Raw genomic sequence first — 17636 nt, forward strand, 5'->3', positions numbered from 1 at the left:
TGAAGGATAAACAGAAGTCCTAGCCAGCTCTGTACAGAACAATATGAGGAAATAGGTCAGGCTCAGTCAAAATGGAGACAAGGAGCTCTCTTTTTTCAAGGAGAGCTGCTCAGGTGGTCCTCCACACCTTTTTACATTGTAATGCAGATTACCCACCCCAGGGCCAGGGTGTAGCACTCACAGATGCAATCCTAGCATTGGATCAAGAATCAAGCACAAACTGCAGAAGCTGCCTCATGACTGCATGAGGCATTGGGGGGGACACCTAGACACAAACCATAACATTACGCGCCTGGATCCCCAAAGATTCATGCACATCCCCTGCAGAAGACATTTTAATCCATCTCTAAGAGTTGCCAAAGTCCTAACAGTTTCAGCATTGCTGAAAAGTCTTAAGTTCCAAGTTTCCTGTAAGATCTAAAGCAAACTCTTAGCTGTAAGCCCCTGTACAGATGAAAAGTTAAATACTTCTAACATTTAATGGCACAAGATAAATATTACCATTTTAAAAGGTACACACAACAGGGGGATACAAAGTACTGGGACCAAAGCTAGTCCAAAATCCAGAAGGGCCAACATGAAATCCTGTAGTTTCATGTGGAACATCTGAAACGATCTGTGGCAAATTGTGAGCTTTATATGGCTCTACCTCTGTGGCATTTATATTGGTAGCTCCTATAGGCCAGCTTTTTTTTCTTTCTTGCAGCTTCCGTTGGATCCACGTTTTTGGCTTTCCCAAACTTCTGGGGTTTTCACTAAATGCGCTTCTCACTCATAGCTTTACACTCTGAAGGGCACACAGCCTGGCCGTTCAGGTCTTCTAAAATCCAGGTGGAAGCCTTTTTAACTTCACAACTCTTGCATTCTGCATGCACCTAAAACCAATGCCATGTGGATGAGGCCAAGGTCTGCTTCCAGCTGGAGCATTAGCCAGGCTTTTTTTCTTGGCTGCAGGGGTTGAGTGCCTAGATCACTGAGCACTCTGACTCTGATTCTGAGGGTCAAATTCTCTATGCTGCCATCATTCTTAAAACTGGTGTGGCTGCTGCCTCCATTCTGGAAGTGTTCTGCAACTTTCCTTAAAGCAAACTCCCTCACCCCTGCAGTTCTGAGGCTGCAAAGGGTAGAAACCTGTGGTCTCTTGTTTTTTTCTTTTTCTTTTTCTTTTTTTTTTTTTTTTTTTTTTTTTTTTTTTTTTGCGGAACCAGGGATTGAACTTAGGCCCTTGTGCTTGCCAGGGAAGCGCTTATTCCACTGAGCCATCTCCCCGGCCCCTCTGTGGTCTCTTGTGATGCCCTCAGGACATCTTTTCTATTCTCCTGTTCTTCCTAAGCAACAGGTATCTCAGCTCTCTTTTTGCAGTCCATGGTTGTATTGGAGCTGATTTTCTGGCCACTCACATTTTAAATCATGTTGCTGAGGTTTTTGGTCTTTATTTTCTACATAAATCTGACTAAAAGCCCCAACATCCATGCCACTGCCTCAACATTTGACTACATTGAAGTTTCCTTTGTCAGATTAATCAGTCCGCCACGCTTAATCTCTGTCTCAGGCAAAGTCTCCGAACATGAGCAAAATGCAGACACATTTTTCTGCTAAGCCATAACACACACCATCTGGAGTCCAACAACCAATGCAGTCCTTCTTCCCAGAAGAAACCTCTTGTAGGATTTATATTAGCCTTTTGCTATTTTGAGTTCTGACCAAAATCCCCCATACAGAACAGCTGAAGCTGTTCCACCGCTTCTCCTGTAGACAACATCTCCAAACCCTTCCTATCTCTTCCTATAAGCCATTCCCAAAGGCTTGTAATCCACATGGTCAGGTTTAGACATAGCAATGACCCTGCTACTGGTACTCCTGGTATCAAATTCTGTCTCAGTTATTTTTCTCTTGTTTCTTGGACAAAAACACTCAAAATTAAGGAAGGGTAGTGAAGGTTTCAGTCTGTACTCAGCTGGCTCCAATGCAGAGTGGCACATGACAGAGCGCAACCCTCCATGGCAGCAGAAAAGACCAAAAACAAAGAGAGAAGCACCTAGCCCCTCTCCTTTTTACGTTGTAATGCAGATCACCCACCCCACAGCCAGGGTATAGCACACACAGCCACAACTCCACCATTGGATGAAGAGTCACAAAGAACAATCCAGAAGCCACCCCATGCGTGCATGAGGCTTTGGGGGAACAACTAGACATAAAACATAACAGACAGTATTTATCAGATTGAGATAAAGACCATCTGTTCCAGTTTTCTTCTTCCTTCCTTTTTTTTTTTTTTTTTTCCTTCCTTCCTTTCTTCCTTCCTTTTTTTTTTTTTTTTTTTTGACTTTTTGAGACAGGGTCTCACTATGCAGTATGTAGTTCAGGCTCGCCTTTAGCTCATTTTGTAGCCCAGGTTGGTCTCAAACTAGCATTGATACTTCTACCTCAGCATCCAGAGTGCTGTGATCACAGGCATGTACCACCACACCCAGCATATTCCAATTTTCTATGTGGTTATCATAAGTTAGTGCTGAATTTTGTCAAAAGCTTTTTTCTGCATCTGTTGATATGATCATGTAATTTTGGTCCTTGGTTTTTTTAACATGGTGTATTAAATTTATTGATGTATATATGTTCAACCATCTTTGCATCCCTGAGATGAATCCAGTTTGGTCATGGTATATAATTTTTTTAATGTATTTTAGTACAGGGACTCACTATGCAGATCAGACTCCTAGTGATCCTTCTGTTTTCAGCCTCCCAAGTGCAGGTGAGCGCTATTACGCCCAGTCTCAGTGGCCATCTCAGCATGCCCCCAGGGTAAACTCCAGTCCCTCACCTGCCTAAGCAGGCGCTTTAGTCCGCTGAGCTATTTGGCCTGCCCAACGATGTATAATTTTGATGTTTTGCTGCATTTTGTTTGCCAGTATCTTGAGGATTTTTGCATCTGTTTATTAGGGAGAATGGCCTGTAGTTCTCTTAGTTATGACCTGCATTTTTTGTATCAAGGTAATACTTGCTTCCAGGAATAAATTTTAGGAGTATTGCTACCTTTTCAATTTTATTAAAGAATTTGAGAAGTAGATCCTGTGTAAATTTCCAGAATTCAGCAGTGAATCTGTCAGGGCCTGGGCTTTTCTTTGTTGTTAGGTTTTTAGTTATATCTTTGATTTCAATGGTTGATATAATATACATCTTGATTCAGCTTTGATAATTCATGTGTGTCTAGGAATCTGTCCATTTCGTGTGTGTGTGTGTGTGTGTGTGTGTGCGTGTGTGCGAGCTTAGCCTACCCGGGGCTATAGCTGGCACAGCATGTGATGCAGGGGATCAAACCATGATCCCTTTGCTTGCGAAATCTTGCCTAAGCAGGCACTTTAGACCACTAAGCTATCTTGCCAGGCCCTCTTCTGTGTTTTCTATCTCATTAGAATATAAGTTTCCAAAGTAGATGTAGGTGATGATCTTCTGGATTTCTGCAGGGTGGATTTTGATTTCACCTTTTCTTTCCTAATTGTGGATTTGAGTCTTTCTGTTTTTTTGATAAGGTTTGTTGATTTTATTTAATCTTTCAAAGAGCCAACTCTTTGATTCATTGATTCTTTGTATTGTTTTAATCTCCAGTAAGTTAATTTCTGCTCTGATTTTTGAAATTTTCTCCCTTGAACCAACTTTTAGCTTCACCTTTCATTTTCTAGAAGTTTTGAAGTTCACCATTAAGTTCTTTGTGCTTGCTGTGTCTTCTTGATATGGGTATTTACTGCTATAATTTTTTCTTTTAGGACTGCTTTCATTGTGTCCCATAAATTTCATTATATTATATTCTGTTATTTAATTGTAATTATCATTTAATGATAATTCCATTATCAGTTAATTGTAGAAACTATATAATTTCTTATTTTATCTCATCTGTGACCCATTGGTTAAGAAGGGTGATGCTTAATTTTCATGTTTGTAAAATTTTTGTGATTGCTTTTGCCATTGATTTCCAGTTTCATTGTACTGTGGTCTAATAATATGGGATAATTTCAGTTCCTTTGCATTTCCTTAAGCAAGTTCTGTGAGCTAGTATGTAGTCTGTTTCAGAGAACAGCCCATGTGCAGCTGAGAAGAATGTGTGTTTTGATGTTGTGTGGACCACTCTAGACATCTAAGTCCATTTGTTCAAAAGTTCAGTTCAGTTCTAATATTTCATTGCTGATTTTTTGTCTCGTTGATCTTTTTCTGACAGTGGGGTATTGAGATCCCCCAGTACAATTGTATTAGTGTTCAACTGAATTTTTCCATGCCTGTTAATACTTGTTTTATATAGTTGGATACAATGGTATTCGTTGCATATATATTTGATTGTTATATCTTTTCGGATTGCTCTGACACATTTTACTTTTATGTAGAACCTTGAAATTACTGACTTCTTGAATTTGTAGAAAAAACAGTGCATAAATAATGGCATAAACAGTTGATTATGTGAAAATAATTATCTTTACTCATGATTTTTATTTTATTTTTTGGCAGAACTGGGGATTGAACTCTTGGACTTGCCAGGCAAGCACTTACTCTACTGAGCTATCTCCCCGGCTCCACTCACAATTTTTAAAGTGGATGTTGCCTTGGTCCCTGTTTTAGACTGTTTAATCTGCATCATTTCTAGAACAGCCATGCCTTGTTACCAATGACTTCTTTTGTCAAACACTCATTTTGTCTGGTTTCCTCTGAGACAGGGTTTATAACCCTTAGCACTTTTGTCTTCTTGGAGCAAACAATGCATTGTGCAGCTGTCCTGACCATGGTAGGATGTATAGCAGCTTCCTTCTCCTTTGCCCATGAGATGACAATAGTATCCCCCAGTTGTGACAGAGAGACTGTACCCTGCCACAGCAGACTGACTTCCTTATTTAATTCTTTGGGCATTCTCTTAGTTAATGCTCTGTTTTAATATGCCTTATTTCTGGACTTTGCCACTTTTTAATCTGGTGAGTAAACAACCACCTACTATAGCATCATTGCTAGTTTTATACCTCTTGGGCAAACACAGAACTTGTTTCTGATACTGCTTCATTACTTCCTGGTACTTATTCATGTAAATGAAGGCCTGCTGTGGATCGGACCCTGAGTCGGGGGCTCCAGATACACAGGCTGGAGAGACCAACCCTCTGCTCAATGACCTGAGAGTTTCACAGTAGACAGCACATGTGCTTACTGTTCCCCTGATTTGGAGGTGCACTGGAGGGGCATCAAGCCCAGAATTTCATTGAGGGAAGAGGGAGGAAGACTCGAATGTTAAATTTTGAGTTTCTCAGATACAAGTTTAGCATTATACACTATTATTTATTTCTTATGCTAAAAAGAGCCGTTTTTAAGAATTTCTAATCAAATCTGTAATAAAGTATCTAGCCAACTTAAAAGTCTTTTGCTTTGCTTTAAGTGCAGGTATTTTATTTTGACTATTACAAAAGTTTAACAAAAATTTAGTAAATGAAAATGTATGACCCAACCTTCAGTCAGTGAAAGTAGGCCTTGGAGAAAGGGCGTGAATTTTTCTGCTGAGCAGTTATTATTTAAACTCATTCCAAGGCTTCCAATGTGCTGATACTATTTCCTCGGATTACCACCATTCCAGTGCTGTTCTGTTGCCCACTAGTTGCCATCTCCACACACTCATCTATCACAAGATTCATAAAGGGATCAAATCATTGCAATATTCCTTGGACATGTCTAAGTGCAGGTATTTTATAATAACAACCTTTCTTCTGTAAAGATCATTTAAAAACCTGTCACTTTTTTTTTTTTTTTTTTTTTTTTTTTTTTTGGCTGGCTCAGAATGCCTTCAGGGCAGGTTTGGCTGGCTTGAGTTCTGGGGATCGAACCACGGCAACCTGAGCCTGACTGCTTTGTTGAAGCAGGCACTTAAAGAACTGAGCTAACGGGCAGGCCCCCCTTGTCACATTATTTTATGGTCACATCTTGCAACTTTTTAAGTCATTACCAAAGAATTTGATTTAAAAGATAGAAGTTATTTTATAAAAGTTGAGAAGTCATTTAACAAGCATTTTTCTCCCAAAAGGGCTCTTTTCCAAGAAGTGGATTTTCATTCAAAGTTTTTTACCCTTCCAACAAGACAGTAGAAGATAGGTAAGTGTGCACACAGAAACCACAAGGGGCATTCTCTTGGTGTTGCTGCTCGGTAACATGATTTATAGTTGTGTATTGAGATTTTTGTTTGTTTGTTTTTGGCGGAACTGGGGATTGAACTCAGGCCCTTGTGCTTGCCAAGAAAGCGCTTATTCCACTAAGCCATCTCCCAGGCCCTGTGAGATTTTTTTTAAATGCCTGACTAGAAATATTTTGGCCTGAACTTCCTGTGGCCATGCTGTGTGACCTGAATGTGAAGTTCTTGCTACTGTATTTGTGTTGAGCTTAATAGGGAGCTGTTCGCTGAGTGACGTCTCAGGCCCAATATGGAGCTGGGCTGGTTTTCTGCCAGGCTGACTCTTGAGGACACTCCCATCCTTCCAGGGTCAGCCCTGCTGGCTGTCCTTGGGGTTCATTCTCAAAGCTGAGATGCTGGTTTCAAGCCAGCAGCAGAGGAGTCTCAGGGAGCTGGGTGTTAGTGGAGAGACAGAAGGGGCTGAGGTGGAAAGGAGATCCTGGGAAAGAAAATGAGGATTACTTGGTGAAAGTGTTTTCCAAGGTGGTCAGTAGGGTAATTTCATCAAAATGAAGGTGGCCCTGCCCCCAGGGCACACTGAGCCAGAGACAAAGTCTGGGCATGGCGGCGCATGCCTATAATCCCAGCACTAGGAAGGCTAAAAACAAGATCACTACGAGTCTGAGCTGCATAGTGAGACCCTGTACCAAACACATAAAAAAAAAAAAAGGAAATTTCCAAACCCATCAAAGGGCTGCTCAATAGAACCCAGCAACTTGTATTTTCTTTTTTAGGTTTTTTTTAGATAGGGACTTTTTTGATTCAGACTGGCCTTCAATTCACTATGTAGTCCAGGCTGGCCTTGAGCTCACAGTGATCCTCTTGCCTCGGCCTCCCAAGTGCTGGGACTACAGGCATGCACCACCACACCCTGAAGGAACATTAATTTTTGAACAGTTTATCTTAGATTCATCTATGAGCTTTTATCCTGAGCTATATTCCAGGTACTGCTTAATTCTTAGAATATAAACTTTTTTTTTTTTTTTTTGGTACTGGGGATTAAACTCAGGACCTTGTACTTGCCAGGCAGGCATGTAAGCTGCTGAAGTAATTTCCCAACCCTTATACAAATTCTTACAAAGATGGCAGGTGTTGGTACTGACATAAGCCTGTAATCTCAGAACTCTGGGAGGCTGGAGGCAAGAGGACTTAACAATTCAGCCCAGCCTAGGGAATTTAATGACACCTTGTCTCAGAATAAAATCTACAAGGGCCAAGGATGGAGCACAGTAAGAAGGCCCTTGGTTCACTCCCCAGTGCTAAAACACAAAGGCAGATATTCTAGCGTCTAATTTAAGTCTAAACAGTTGTAACTATAGCCGGTCCACATAAAATCCTTAAAAAAATGCTGAAACACTTCTAGGTGAAGACACACGCTGTCCCCAGCTCTGCTGTCTGCACTTGGTTGCTCCGCCACACTGGCTCCACGGGCCCAGGATGAAGTCCCTGGTGGCCAGGAGCAATCAATTGACTGACTGAACAGAGGTTTGGTAAATGACATACATAGGTGCCAAATCTGGTCCCCTCTGAAGACTCCTGGGAACTCTTGCCACTTAGGACAAGAGAAATTTACTTAAATTTTATTTTAATAAAACTAAATCTAGGCCTTCCTTTGCTTCAGTTGCTAAAGAGGTGCAGTCAGGTTGGTACCATTTCTGCTTTTACTTTTTTTTAAAATTTTATTTATTTATGTGTGTGTGTGTGTGTGTGTGTGTGTGGCCAGCTCAGCCCACCAGGGGGCGGGGCTGGCTGGCATGTGGTGCTGGGGATTGAACCGCGGTCCCTGTGCTTTGCTAAGCTTGTTCTAAGTAGGTGCTTTAGACCACTGAGCCATCTCACCAGCCCCTGCTTTTACGTTTTTTGTTACATTTATCTCTGTAAAGCATTTTTATATTCTTTTATGTAAAATGAGTTTGGGAGCCAGGTGTGGTAGTACATACCCGTAACCCAGGGTGAGACAGGAGGATCGTTGTGAATTTGAGGCCAGTGAGTTCAAGGCCAGCCTGGACTACAGAGCAAGACCTTGTCTCATATCACTCAGTGGCATAAGTGCCTGCCTGGCAAGTGCAAGGTCCTAAGTTTGATCTCGGGCACCACAAAAACAAATAAACAAAAACTGAATTAGGAAATAAACTGCAACTGGAAATTTGACACATTTTTTTTGTTTTGTTGGTGTACGTGCTATGGATTGGCAGCCCAGACCTTCCCATTGAGCTAAAACCCCAGTCTTTTAAAAAAAAATCTTGAGACAGGATCTCACTAAGTTAGGGGCTGCCCGGATAGCTCAGCAGCCTAAAGCACCTGCTTAGGCAAGAGCACATGAGCCAGGCTCACTGATCCCCGATCCCTGGCATGCTGTGCCATCCCCCCACCCCCGCCCCAAGGCCTGCTGAGGTGGTGATTGAGACTGGGCGTGGTGGCGCACACCTATGATCCCAGCTTTTGGGAGGCTGAACACAGGAGAATCATTAAGAGTCTGATCTACATAGGGAGACCCTGTCCTAAATACAGGGGGAAAAAAAGGATCTCACTAAGTCCCTAAAATGCCCAGCCTGGCACATACTTGTAATCCTTCTGCCTCAGCCTCCAAGAGTGCTGGGAGTAGAGACGTGCACCATTATGCCAGGATTCATTTCTTTTAATAGCCATGCGGAATTGTATTTTTGGCCTCTCTCAGATTTCTGTTGCAGTTCTTAGGTGCCGGTGCCTCCTAAGTTTCTAGCATACCACTTGTCTTGTAGGTGATATGAACTCAGAGCTGGTTCTTTTATCTTCTGTAGCCTCTGATGCTGACAAAAGTAGACATACTCTCAAATCTAAAATTCAGTATTAGTGATTGGAAGAGGCCTTTTAGTGCTGGATCAAACAGATTGATAGTACGTATATTTTTTGAACAGAAAAAAATTTCAGGATAATCTGGTCTTTATGCTATTTAATATTTCCTAACGGCCATCTGTTGGCTAGTTGTGGAACCAGCTGACTGTTAACACACTAGTGTTAACCAGAGTGTAGTAAGAATTGGTACCACCAGCCATGTCAGTGTACTTCCTTTTCCATACATGTGTGCTCATTTTTTTCTATGTGACATATGAAAAAAATGTTTTCTAGGGAATGAACTTACTCAAAAGAAAAGAATTGCTGAGTTGGAAGGACAGATGGAGTAGGGGAAAGAGATACATCTATGTATGTAAACAGGATGGTTTGGACAACTACTGTGGATTTCCGCTAGTCTGTGGAGAAGAACAGATAATTTGTTTTGTCTCCTGTTTTCAATTGTTTCTTTTATTATTATTATTTTTCTTTTTTTCTTGTATTTTAGGGAAGGGTCTACAGGGGGTTCGGGTCTCACTACTAGATGGGACTTGTAGTGATCCGCCTGTTTACAGCCTCCCAAGAGCTGGGATAACAGGCGTGTGCCATCATGCCCAGTCCCAATTGCTGTCTCAGCACACCCTGGTGGTGGGGCTGACATGGCAGGCCTGGGGATTGAACCCCTGGCCCTGTGCCTGCTTGCAGGTGCTTTAATCTGCTGAGCTATTTGGCCAGCCTTTCTTAATTTCTTCTATATTTTTTTTTTTTCTTCCAATTTTGCATCCAGGGGCCAGGGAGATGGCTCAGTAGAACAAGCAGTTCTCTGGCAAGTGCAAGGGTCTGAGTTCAATCCCGGTTCTACCAAAAAAAAAATAATAATAATAATAATAATAAAAATGCATGCATATATATGGTAATATGAATAACTGGTTGGACGACAACACTATGCATTGCAACAAATACTGTGAAATGCATATTTGCTAAGTGAAATTCTGTATCACTTGCAATTTTTCTTCTTCTTTTTTGCAGTCTAGGGATCAAACTTGGGACCTTGCACATGCCAGTGCGATGCTTATGCCACTGAGCTGTCTCCCCAAACCCATTTTTTTCTGTTTTAATATATTTTGTACTCTCTCTATAAAATAAAATTTTAAAGCATGTTTTCTACATGAACATAGATTTATGGAACATGGCACATACTTCTAAATAGTTTTATTTGAAAACATGAAGTTAGTGATATGGTAGGAATATACACATTTTCACTCATAGTTGGTGACAAGAATGGTAAAACTCTTTAGCAAAAGCACTTTTATAAGATTAAGACCTAAAATGTATACACTAGTGATTCCATTTCTAAGAATCTATCCTGAAGGTATACTTGAGCTTATGTAGAAAGTATGTATGGTTTTTATTGTAGTTTTTTTAATCAAAAGGTAAGAAATAACTTAAATGTACATATATCTAGGGGTTTTTTTATTTTTAATTTTTTTTATTAGCTCAACCTGCCTTAAGAGCAGGTTTGCTAAGGCAGGTGGAGGTAGGGTTCAAACCGTCATATCCTGCACCTGAATGTATTTGCATGAGTAGGCACTTAAACAACTGAGCTAACTGGCAGGTCCCCTAAAAGTACATATATCTAAAAGTCTAATTTGTTCAAAGTCATAAAGGACTTGTAATGTATAAAATAAAAATATATCATCATATTCTACCACTTATGTACATTTTTAAATTTGGGGGCTGGAAAGATAGCTTGGTGGCAGAAGCACCTGCCTGACAAGTGTAAGGTCCCGAGTTTGATCCCTGGTACCACACACACACACAAAGTGTAAATTTTTTTTAAAGTTACACATATATGTATGCTTATACATGATTAGACTATTGTTTCCCTTTTTTGATAAGACCTTATTTTTTATTTTTTTGGCGGAACCAGGGATTGAATTCAGACCCTTGTGCTTGCCAGGGAAGCGCTTATTCTACTAAGCCGTCTCCCTGGCCCCAAGACCTTTTTTTAAAAAAATTATTTGGTACAGGGTTTTGCTACGAAGCTAAGACATGCTGTGATCCTCCTGTCTCCGCCTCCCCAATGCTGCTATTACAGGTGTGCGCCACCATGCCTGGCCTCCATGGCCAGCTCGGCATGCAGTACTGGGGACTGAACTCCCATCTTTGTGATTGCCAGGCAGGCACTTAAGACCACCAAGCTATCTCCCTGGCCCCTGATTAGACTCTTTACAAAAAAATTCTGCTTTTGAGGAGCAGAAGTGGGGTATAAGACATTTGCAGTGTTGCCTTTTAAATTTAAGTTTGCCTTTAAATACTGACCTAGTTTAGCTACAATATAAAGAAATGTACAATTTAGGTTTCTAAAATACTTTTTTTTTCTATTTTCAGCAAACTACAAGGCTTTTGATTCTTAAAGGCATCTGAAGAAAAAGATTCATGTTTTCTACTTTATATCTATGTAATTCCTATATTAAATTATAAAATTACAGTGGACTTTCCAGTGTTTTGCTTAATGAAATTTAATGTTATGAACAAACACAAGTCTTTATAAAGTTTTTTAGGAAAAATATTCTCTAGTCTTTAAGGCAACTATGTGTCAAGAAACACTGTGCACACAGCATGTGACAGCTACCGGCTGTTTTTATCCTAGTCATAGTCTAATGCTTATTTTAAGAAAAACACAAGATTTTAGTATTTAGAAGTCTGTACATTTTTCATTCCAACTTACATTATTATTGTCGTACGAATCCTAAGAATATAGGAGGCAATTTTCTAAGTATTTTAAGTCACAAAATTTCACAACTGTGAAATCTTTTATTTCGGGCTACATACAGTTACACACTACATAATTGTACTTTTTATACATGGGGTTATGGAAACTTAAAGTCATTTTTTGGTACCCGGAATTGAACTCAGGACCTTGTGCTTGCCAGGCAGGCACTGTGCCATGGCATCCCTAAATCATAATTTTTATATTTGGAAGATTCCATGGCTTCTTGTTGTGCTGTTCACTTGCTGGGGCTTGAACCAAGATCTTGGCATGCTAGGTGAGTGCTGTATGCTTATCCAAGCCCCATATTTATTTTGATTGGCTTTTGTCTCAGCCCATCTGGCTGCTATGATGGAATGCCGGAGGTTGGGTTTCATAATGAAGAGCATGTTTTGGTCCTGAGAATCACAGGTCTTCCATGAAGTGGCCTGCATTTGGCAAGATCCATCTTTGTTGCACCAGAAATAAAAGGGGCCACACCCATCTTTTTGTAAGGCGGGCACTCCTGTGGGGCCAGCATCAGCCCATCTGCTCTGCCCTTGTGACCAGGGCACCTGGCACTAGGCCTCACAGTGCTGGTGTACTGCGGATTGTTTCCAATAGTTTCAAACCACAAGACCATGTGTGCTATGTTGTGTAGTGTACTCATTTCCTTCCCCTTAATTTTAGTTTAAGAAGTTGGTTAGTGTCCAGAAATGAGTCTAGGGACCGGGGAGATAGCTCAGTAGAATAAGCGTTTGCCTGGCAAGCACAAGGGGCTGAGTTCAATCCCCATCTCCGCAAAAAAGAAAAAAAAGAAATGAGTCTAAATGACAAGAAGTTAACAGTTACAAATTTTAAATCCCAAACTGGAAGACATTTCCCTCAGAGAGAATTAATTAGCTTTGGAGAGGGAAGAAGAATAAAAGTGACACTGAAGGGAAAATTCCTGAAGGAAATTTAATATGAACATAGTGATAAGGGAATCAAGTAGCAAGGACGAGGTGGTGGTTTGAGGATGGAAAACTTGAGAATGTTTGGATTACTCTGATGATAGAACAGGATTTGGAGAAGTATCGCAAAAACTGTGGGCCTTGTATTCAGAGCCCCCAGCCCTAAACTGTCGCTACATATAATGACACATAAAATTTCAGAGCACTAGGAACTGAAGATAATTAGCATTTCCAAATAGCCACTAGTGATTTGTTGTTATTGAGTAGTATGGTATGCACAGACTTGGATTCTTTTGGGGGGCTAGTAGTGGGAATTAAACCCAGAACCTTTGCCTGATCTACATCCCCAGCCCTGGTTCAGCCTCAGGATGCTGGGATTATATTATGTTTGTGCTACTACAGTAGTATCTTGGTTATTTTTCTCATTGCTGGGACAAAACCTGAGGCCCAGAATTAAGGAAGGAAAGGTTTATTCAGCTTGCAATTTGTAGAGGTTTCAGTCCATACTCAGCTGGCTCTAAGGCAGAGTGGCACGTGGAAGACGGCAACAGTTCACTGCAACGCAAAACAGCAAAAGCAACAAGAGGGCCTGCCAGACAGCTCAGCGGATTAAAGCACCTGCTTTGGCAGAGCAGTGAAGGGGATTCGATCAGTCAGAAATTCTATTTTTGGTCTTTCAAGTCAGAGAAAAAACAAAAATCCAAAAGACTTGGGCCAGGTGCCTGTGGTACACATGTGTAATTTAAGCACTCAGGAGATGAGGCAGGAGTATCACCTGGCCTTTGAGGCCAGCCTGGGCTCCAGTGAGCTCAGGGAAAGCTGTAACTGTCAGAAACACCTAAACACAAATCAGAGGCTTCAGCATCAATGGAAACTTCAAATGGGCAGCTGGATATAGAAACTCAAGAGTCTGGATCCTGAATATAATTCTGTGGCATTACTACCAAAATCTGCCCTTGTTGAACTCCTTAAGATTCTTCCCAAGGGGCCGGGGAGATGGCTCAGTAGAGTAAGCGCTTCCCTGGCAAGTGCAAGGGCCTGAGTTCAATCCCCGGTTCCACAAAAAAAAAAGATTCTTCCCAAACTTCTAAAATCATGCTCTTAGTAGTGGGTTAGATATCCTAAGAGTAACTATCTGGGTGAAAAAGTATGCCTACTATAAATTCTGTACCCATCATGAGGTCACAATAATTGTAAACAAGTCTTTGCCATTTTGGTAGGTCTGTGGGGTATCATATTTGCATTTTCATTTTTAATGAAGCCGAAGTTTTACAGATTTATTGGCAAGTGGTATTTAATTACAATGAGCCTGGCCAAAACTTAGAGCAAGTAAGTTTTAACTGGACAAAATGTCAGAACATCCTAAAATGGAAAGTAAGAAAATTAAGATTAAACTGTTGGTTTAGCAGAATGAAAAAAGGTAGAGAAAGTTAGGTTTTGAATCACAGATTGTAAATACACTGATGACGGGGTCTTGGCGACCTGAGGCCCGATCCTGCCTATGAAGTGGAGATGTTTATCTTACAGTGTTATGAACACTGAATGATACAAAGTGTACAAAATGCTGTAACTTATAACACTGAAACAGAAATACAAAAAATTACGACACTTAAATAGAAATCTAAGAAACGCAGCAGCTTAGGTGGCTGAAGAAATGATGAAGCTATTTCTACCATTTCCACCCAGCTGCTGCCCCTCCTCCCAACGTGGGTGGTGTTCCTATGGCAACAAGCACGCGCTGTCCAGGGCTCAGCTCCCGCAGCCGTTACAGACTCTGGCCCATCTCAGCACTAACGGGAGGACTCTGGCCCATCTCAGCACTAACGGGAGATTCCCTAGCGCATCCTAGCCACACAAGCTCCTTCCTGCTCATCCTCCCTGGGGCGAGGACAAGAAATCGCGGGGCAGGATGGCCAAAACGGCGGATTCCTCTTCGCTGGAGGACTTGGACCTGAGCAGAGAGGAGGTCCAGCGGCTCACCTCTGCTTTCCAAGACCCGGAGTTTCGGCGTATGTTCTCCGAGTACGCGCAGGAAATCACGGACCCGGAGAACCGGAGGCGCTACGAGGCGGAGATCACCGCCCTGGAGCGGGAGCGCGGAGTGGAGGTCCGGTTCGTGCACCCGGAGCCCGGCTACGTGCTGCGCACCAGCCTGGACGGGGCTAGGCGCTGCTACGTGAACGTGTGCAGCAACGCGCTGGTGGGCGCGCCCAGCAGCCGGCCCGGCCCGACGTCCGGCAGCCACTGGTCCCTACCCTACAGCCTGGCGCCGGGCCGCCAGTACGCGGGACGCGGCGGCTCCCGCTACACGGTCTATGACGTGGTCTTCCACCCCGATGCGCTCGTGCTGGCCGGGCGCCGCGCTCGCTTCCGTCAGATGCTGGACGCCACGGCCCTGGAGGCGGTGGAGCAGCAGTTCCGCGTCCAGCTGGACCGCAGGAACGCCAAGACTCTGAAGATCAAGTACAAAGGAACCCCGGAGGCCGCCGTGCTGCGCACACCCCTGCCGGGGGGCGGCGCGGACCGGCCGGAGGGGGCGCCGAAAGGCCCTCTCCCCGACTTCCCCTATCCCTACCCGCGCCCCGCGGCCGCAGGAAGCTCAGCTGGCCGGCAGCCCCCGGCGCCTTCCCCTCCCGAGGCGTCGCCGCAGCCTGTGCCCACCGAGCCTCGCTGCAGCGTGGTGCAGCGCCACCACGTGGACCTCCAGGATTACCGCTGCTCGCGGGACTCGGCGCCCAGCCCCGTACCGCACGAGCTGGTGGTCACCATCGAGCTGCCGCTGCTGCGCTCGGCGGAGCAGGCGGCGCTCGAGGTCTCGGGAAAGCTGCTGTGCCTCGACTCGAGGAAGCCCGACTACCGGCTGCGGCTCTCACTCCCATACCCGGTGGACGACAGTCGTGGCAAGGCGCAGTTCAACAAGGCGCGGCGGCAGCTGGTGGTCACACTGCCGGTGGCACAGTCTGCAGCACGCCGGGAGGCCAGTTTGGAGCCGGAAGAGCCCTCCGAGGCACCGGAAGAGGTCGCGGACACGTCCGGAAGTGACGAGGGGAGCGCCGCTGTTAGCTCCGCTGTTAGCTCCGCTGGTGGCGCCCTGGAAGAGCCGGTCCTAGATTCTGGGGAGCAGGGCTCGCCGTGGGGCCAGCAGAAAGAGGCGCCTCCTGCGGCGGGGACCTCCGCTGAGGACGCAGGTGCAGGCATCCACAGTGCTTCGTCCCAGGGCGTCGGCGTGGAGCCTCCGGCCGGAAGCGGGAACGCGTGCGAGGAGCCTAGTGCAGCCGCGGAGGGCGCGGGCGGCGAGCGCTCGGACCGAGCCATGGGAGGCCCCGCGGTCCAGAGCCGGGAACCTGTGTGTCCTCCGGTGCAGTGCCATCAGGACGAAGACTCCCTGATCCTGATAGTCCGAGTGCCTGGGGTTCAGCCACAGAGCCTTCAAGGAGATCTGAACCCCCTCCGGTACAAATTGAGCTTCTCCACACAAGACTTAGCTTATTCCTTGCTGTTGCAGTTTGCTCCAGAGAATAAATTGAGTACCAAAGAACCCGAGATTAGCGTTTCTGCAGACAATGCAGTGGTAGTGCTGGCCAAATCTCCAAGCAGCTGTGGACATTGGCGAGAGTGGTACTGTGGTTTAAACAGCGTTTCTTTGGAGGTAACGGTTCTTTCTAGAGTCTTTTGTTTTGTCTTGTTTTTTGGACGGCGTCTCACAATGTTATTCAGGCTGGCTTGGAACTCATTTTGTAGCCCAGAGTAGCCTCCAGCTCGCAGAGATCCTCCTGCTTCTGCCTCAAGTGTACTGGAATTACAGGCGTGCTTTCTAGAGCCTTACTATTTGAAAGATTCCATCTTAGTTATAAAATTTGTTGTTACAGTCACCCTTTCAGTTTATCCTAACCAAGTCACAAGGAGACGATGGAGTCTCAGTGTTTTGTAGACTGCTGGGGTTGTATGCCAAACACTGAGCGTTTACCCCTGGAGAAACGAGCACTATAACTGCTCATATCCTTAAAGGGGTTTGTGATTCCCAATAATTCTTAAGAGCGCATAAAAAAAAAGAGGTATATCATGTACAGGTACAAATTCTATATGATAAATATGGTTTTTATGTGTACCAGTAAACTTAAGTGCATCAAAGTGACCAACTCAAATCACTTTTTCTAAGTTGGAAAAGTATTAATACATTCTTTTTCTTGGGGCGGGCTCAGCCCACCGGAGGGCGGGCTGGTGCAGCACGGGGATCAGCCGCGGTCCGCTGTGCCTGCCTAAGCTTGCCTAAGCAGGCGCTTTTTAGACCGATGAGCCATCCTGCTGAGCCTAATACATCTTTTAATAATTCGTTACTAGCTGGGCATGCTGGCGCACACCTGTAATCCCAGCCTTTGGGAGGCCGAGACGGAGGATCTTTGTGAGTTTGAGACCAGCCTGGGCTACAAAGTGAGCTCAAGTCCAGCTGAAGTGCATGGTGAGACCCTGTCTCTCAAGACCAAAAAAAAAAGTTACTGATGGGGAAAGAGTAACTCAACACTTGCCACACAGTTCTTAATGTGAGAAACTCAGACCGAAGTGTCAGTCTCAATTGCCTGTCATTTCCTCTGGATATTGCAGTTTAATTATAGTGGCTAATTTTGTTGAAGTTGTCTTCTGGTGGGTGCTGTCTGGCACTGTTTCCTACTGCGCCACATCCTCTTTCCTCTTATTTTATTTTGAGAGAATCTCCTTCAGGGCTTAACTTGCTGTCTTCCCACCTCAGCCTTCCAGAGTACAATGAGTAGAGGTATGTGCTGCCACACCCCGCTAAGTCTCTTAATCATCCTTAGGACCCTGTTAGCTGCTGGCATTTAATTTATTTTTTTTTATTTTTTATTTATTTATTTTTTTTTGGTGGAACCGGGGATTGAACTCAGGCCCTTGCGCTTGCCAGGGAAGGTTATTC

General features: G+C 43.9%; 2 protein-coding genes across 2 annotated transcripts in view; both read left to right on the forward strand.

Moving 5' to 3' along the window:
• The window catches only part of Pole2 (DNA polymerase epsilon 2, accessory subunit), a 43073-nt gene extending 31576 nt beyond the window's left edge, over positions 1–11497 (forward strand). Inside the window, exons 12-14 of the mRNA XM_023723740.1 lie at positions 4704–4771; positions 6047–6114; positions 11393–11497. Coding sequence (XP_023579508.1) covers positions 4704–4771; positions 6047–6114; positions 11393–11411 — 155 coding nt within the window. The 3' untranslated portion in view covers positions 11412–11497. The remainder of the gene's footprint in view (positions 1–4703; positions 4772–6046; positions 6115–11392) is intronic.
• Positions 11498–14511: 3014 nt separating this feature from the next.
• Positions 14512–17636, forward strand: part of Dnaaf2 (dynein axonemal assembly factor 2) — a 9562-nt gene continuing 6437 nt past the window's right edge. Inside the window, exon 1 of the mRNA XM_004638768.2 lies at positions 14512–16355. Within this exon, the coding sequence (XP_004638825.1) occupies positions 14616–16355 (1740 nt within the window). The 5' untranslated portion in view covers positions 14512–14615. The remainder of the gene's footprint in view (positions 16356–17636) is intronic.

This window comes from Octodon degus, unplaced genomic scaffold, assembly GCF_000260255.1.
Source record: "Octodon degus isolate 3935 unplaced genomic scaffold, OctDeg1.0 scaffold00102, whole genome shotgun sequence".
Classification (NCBI taxonomy): domain Eukaryota; kingdom Metazoa; phylum Chordata; class Mammalia; order Rodentia; family Octodontidae; genus Octodon; species Octodon degus.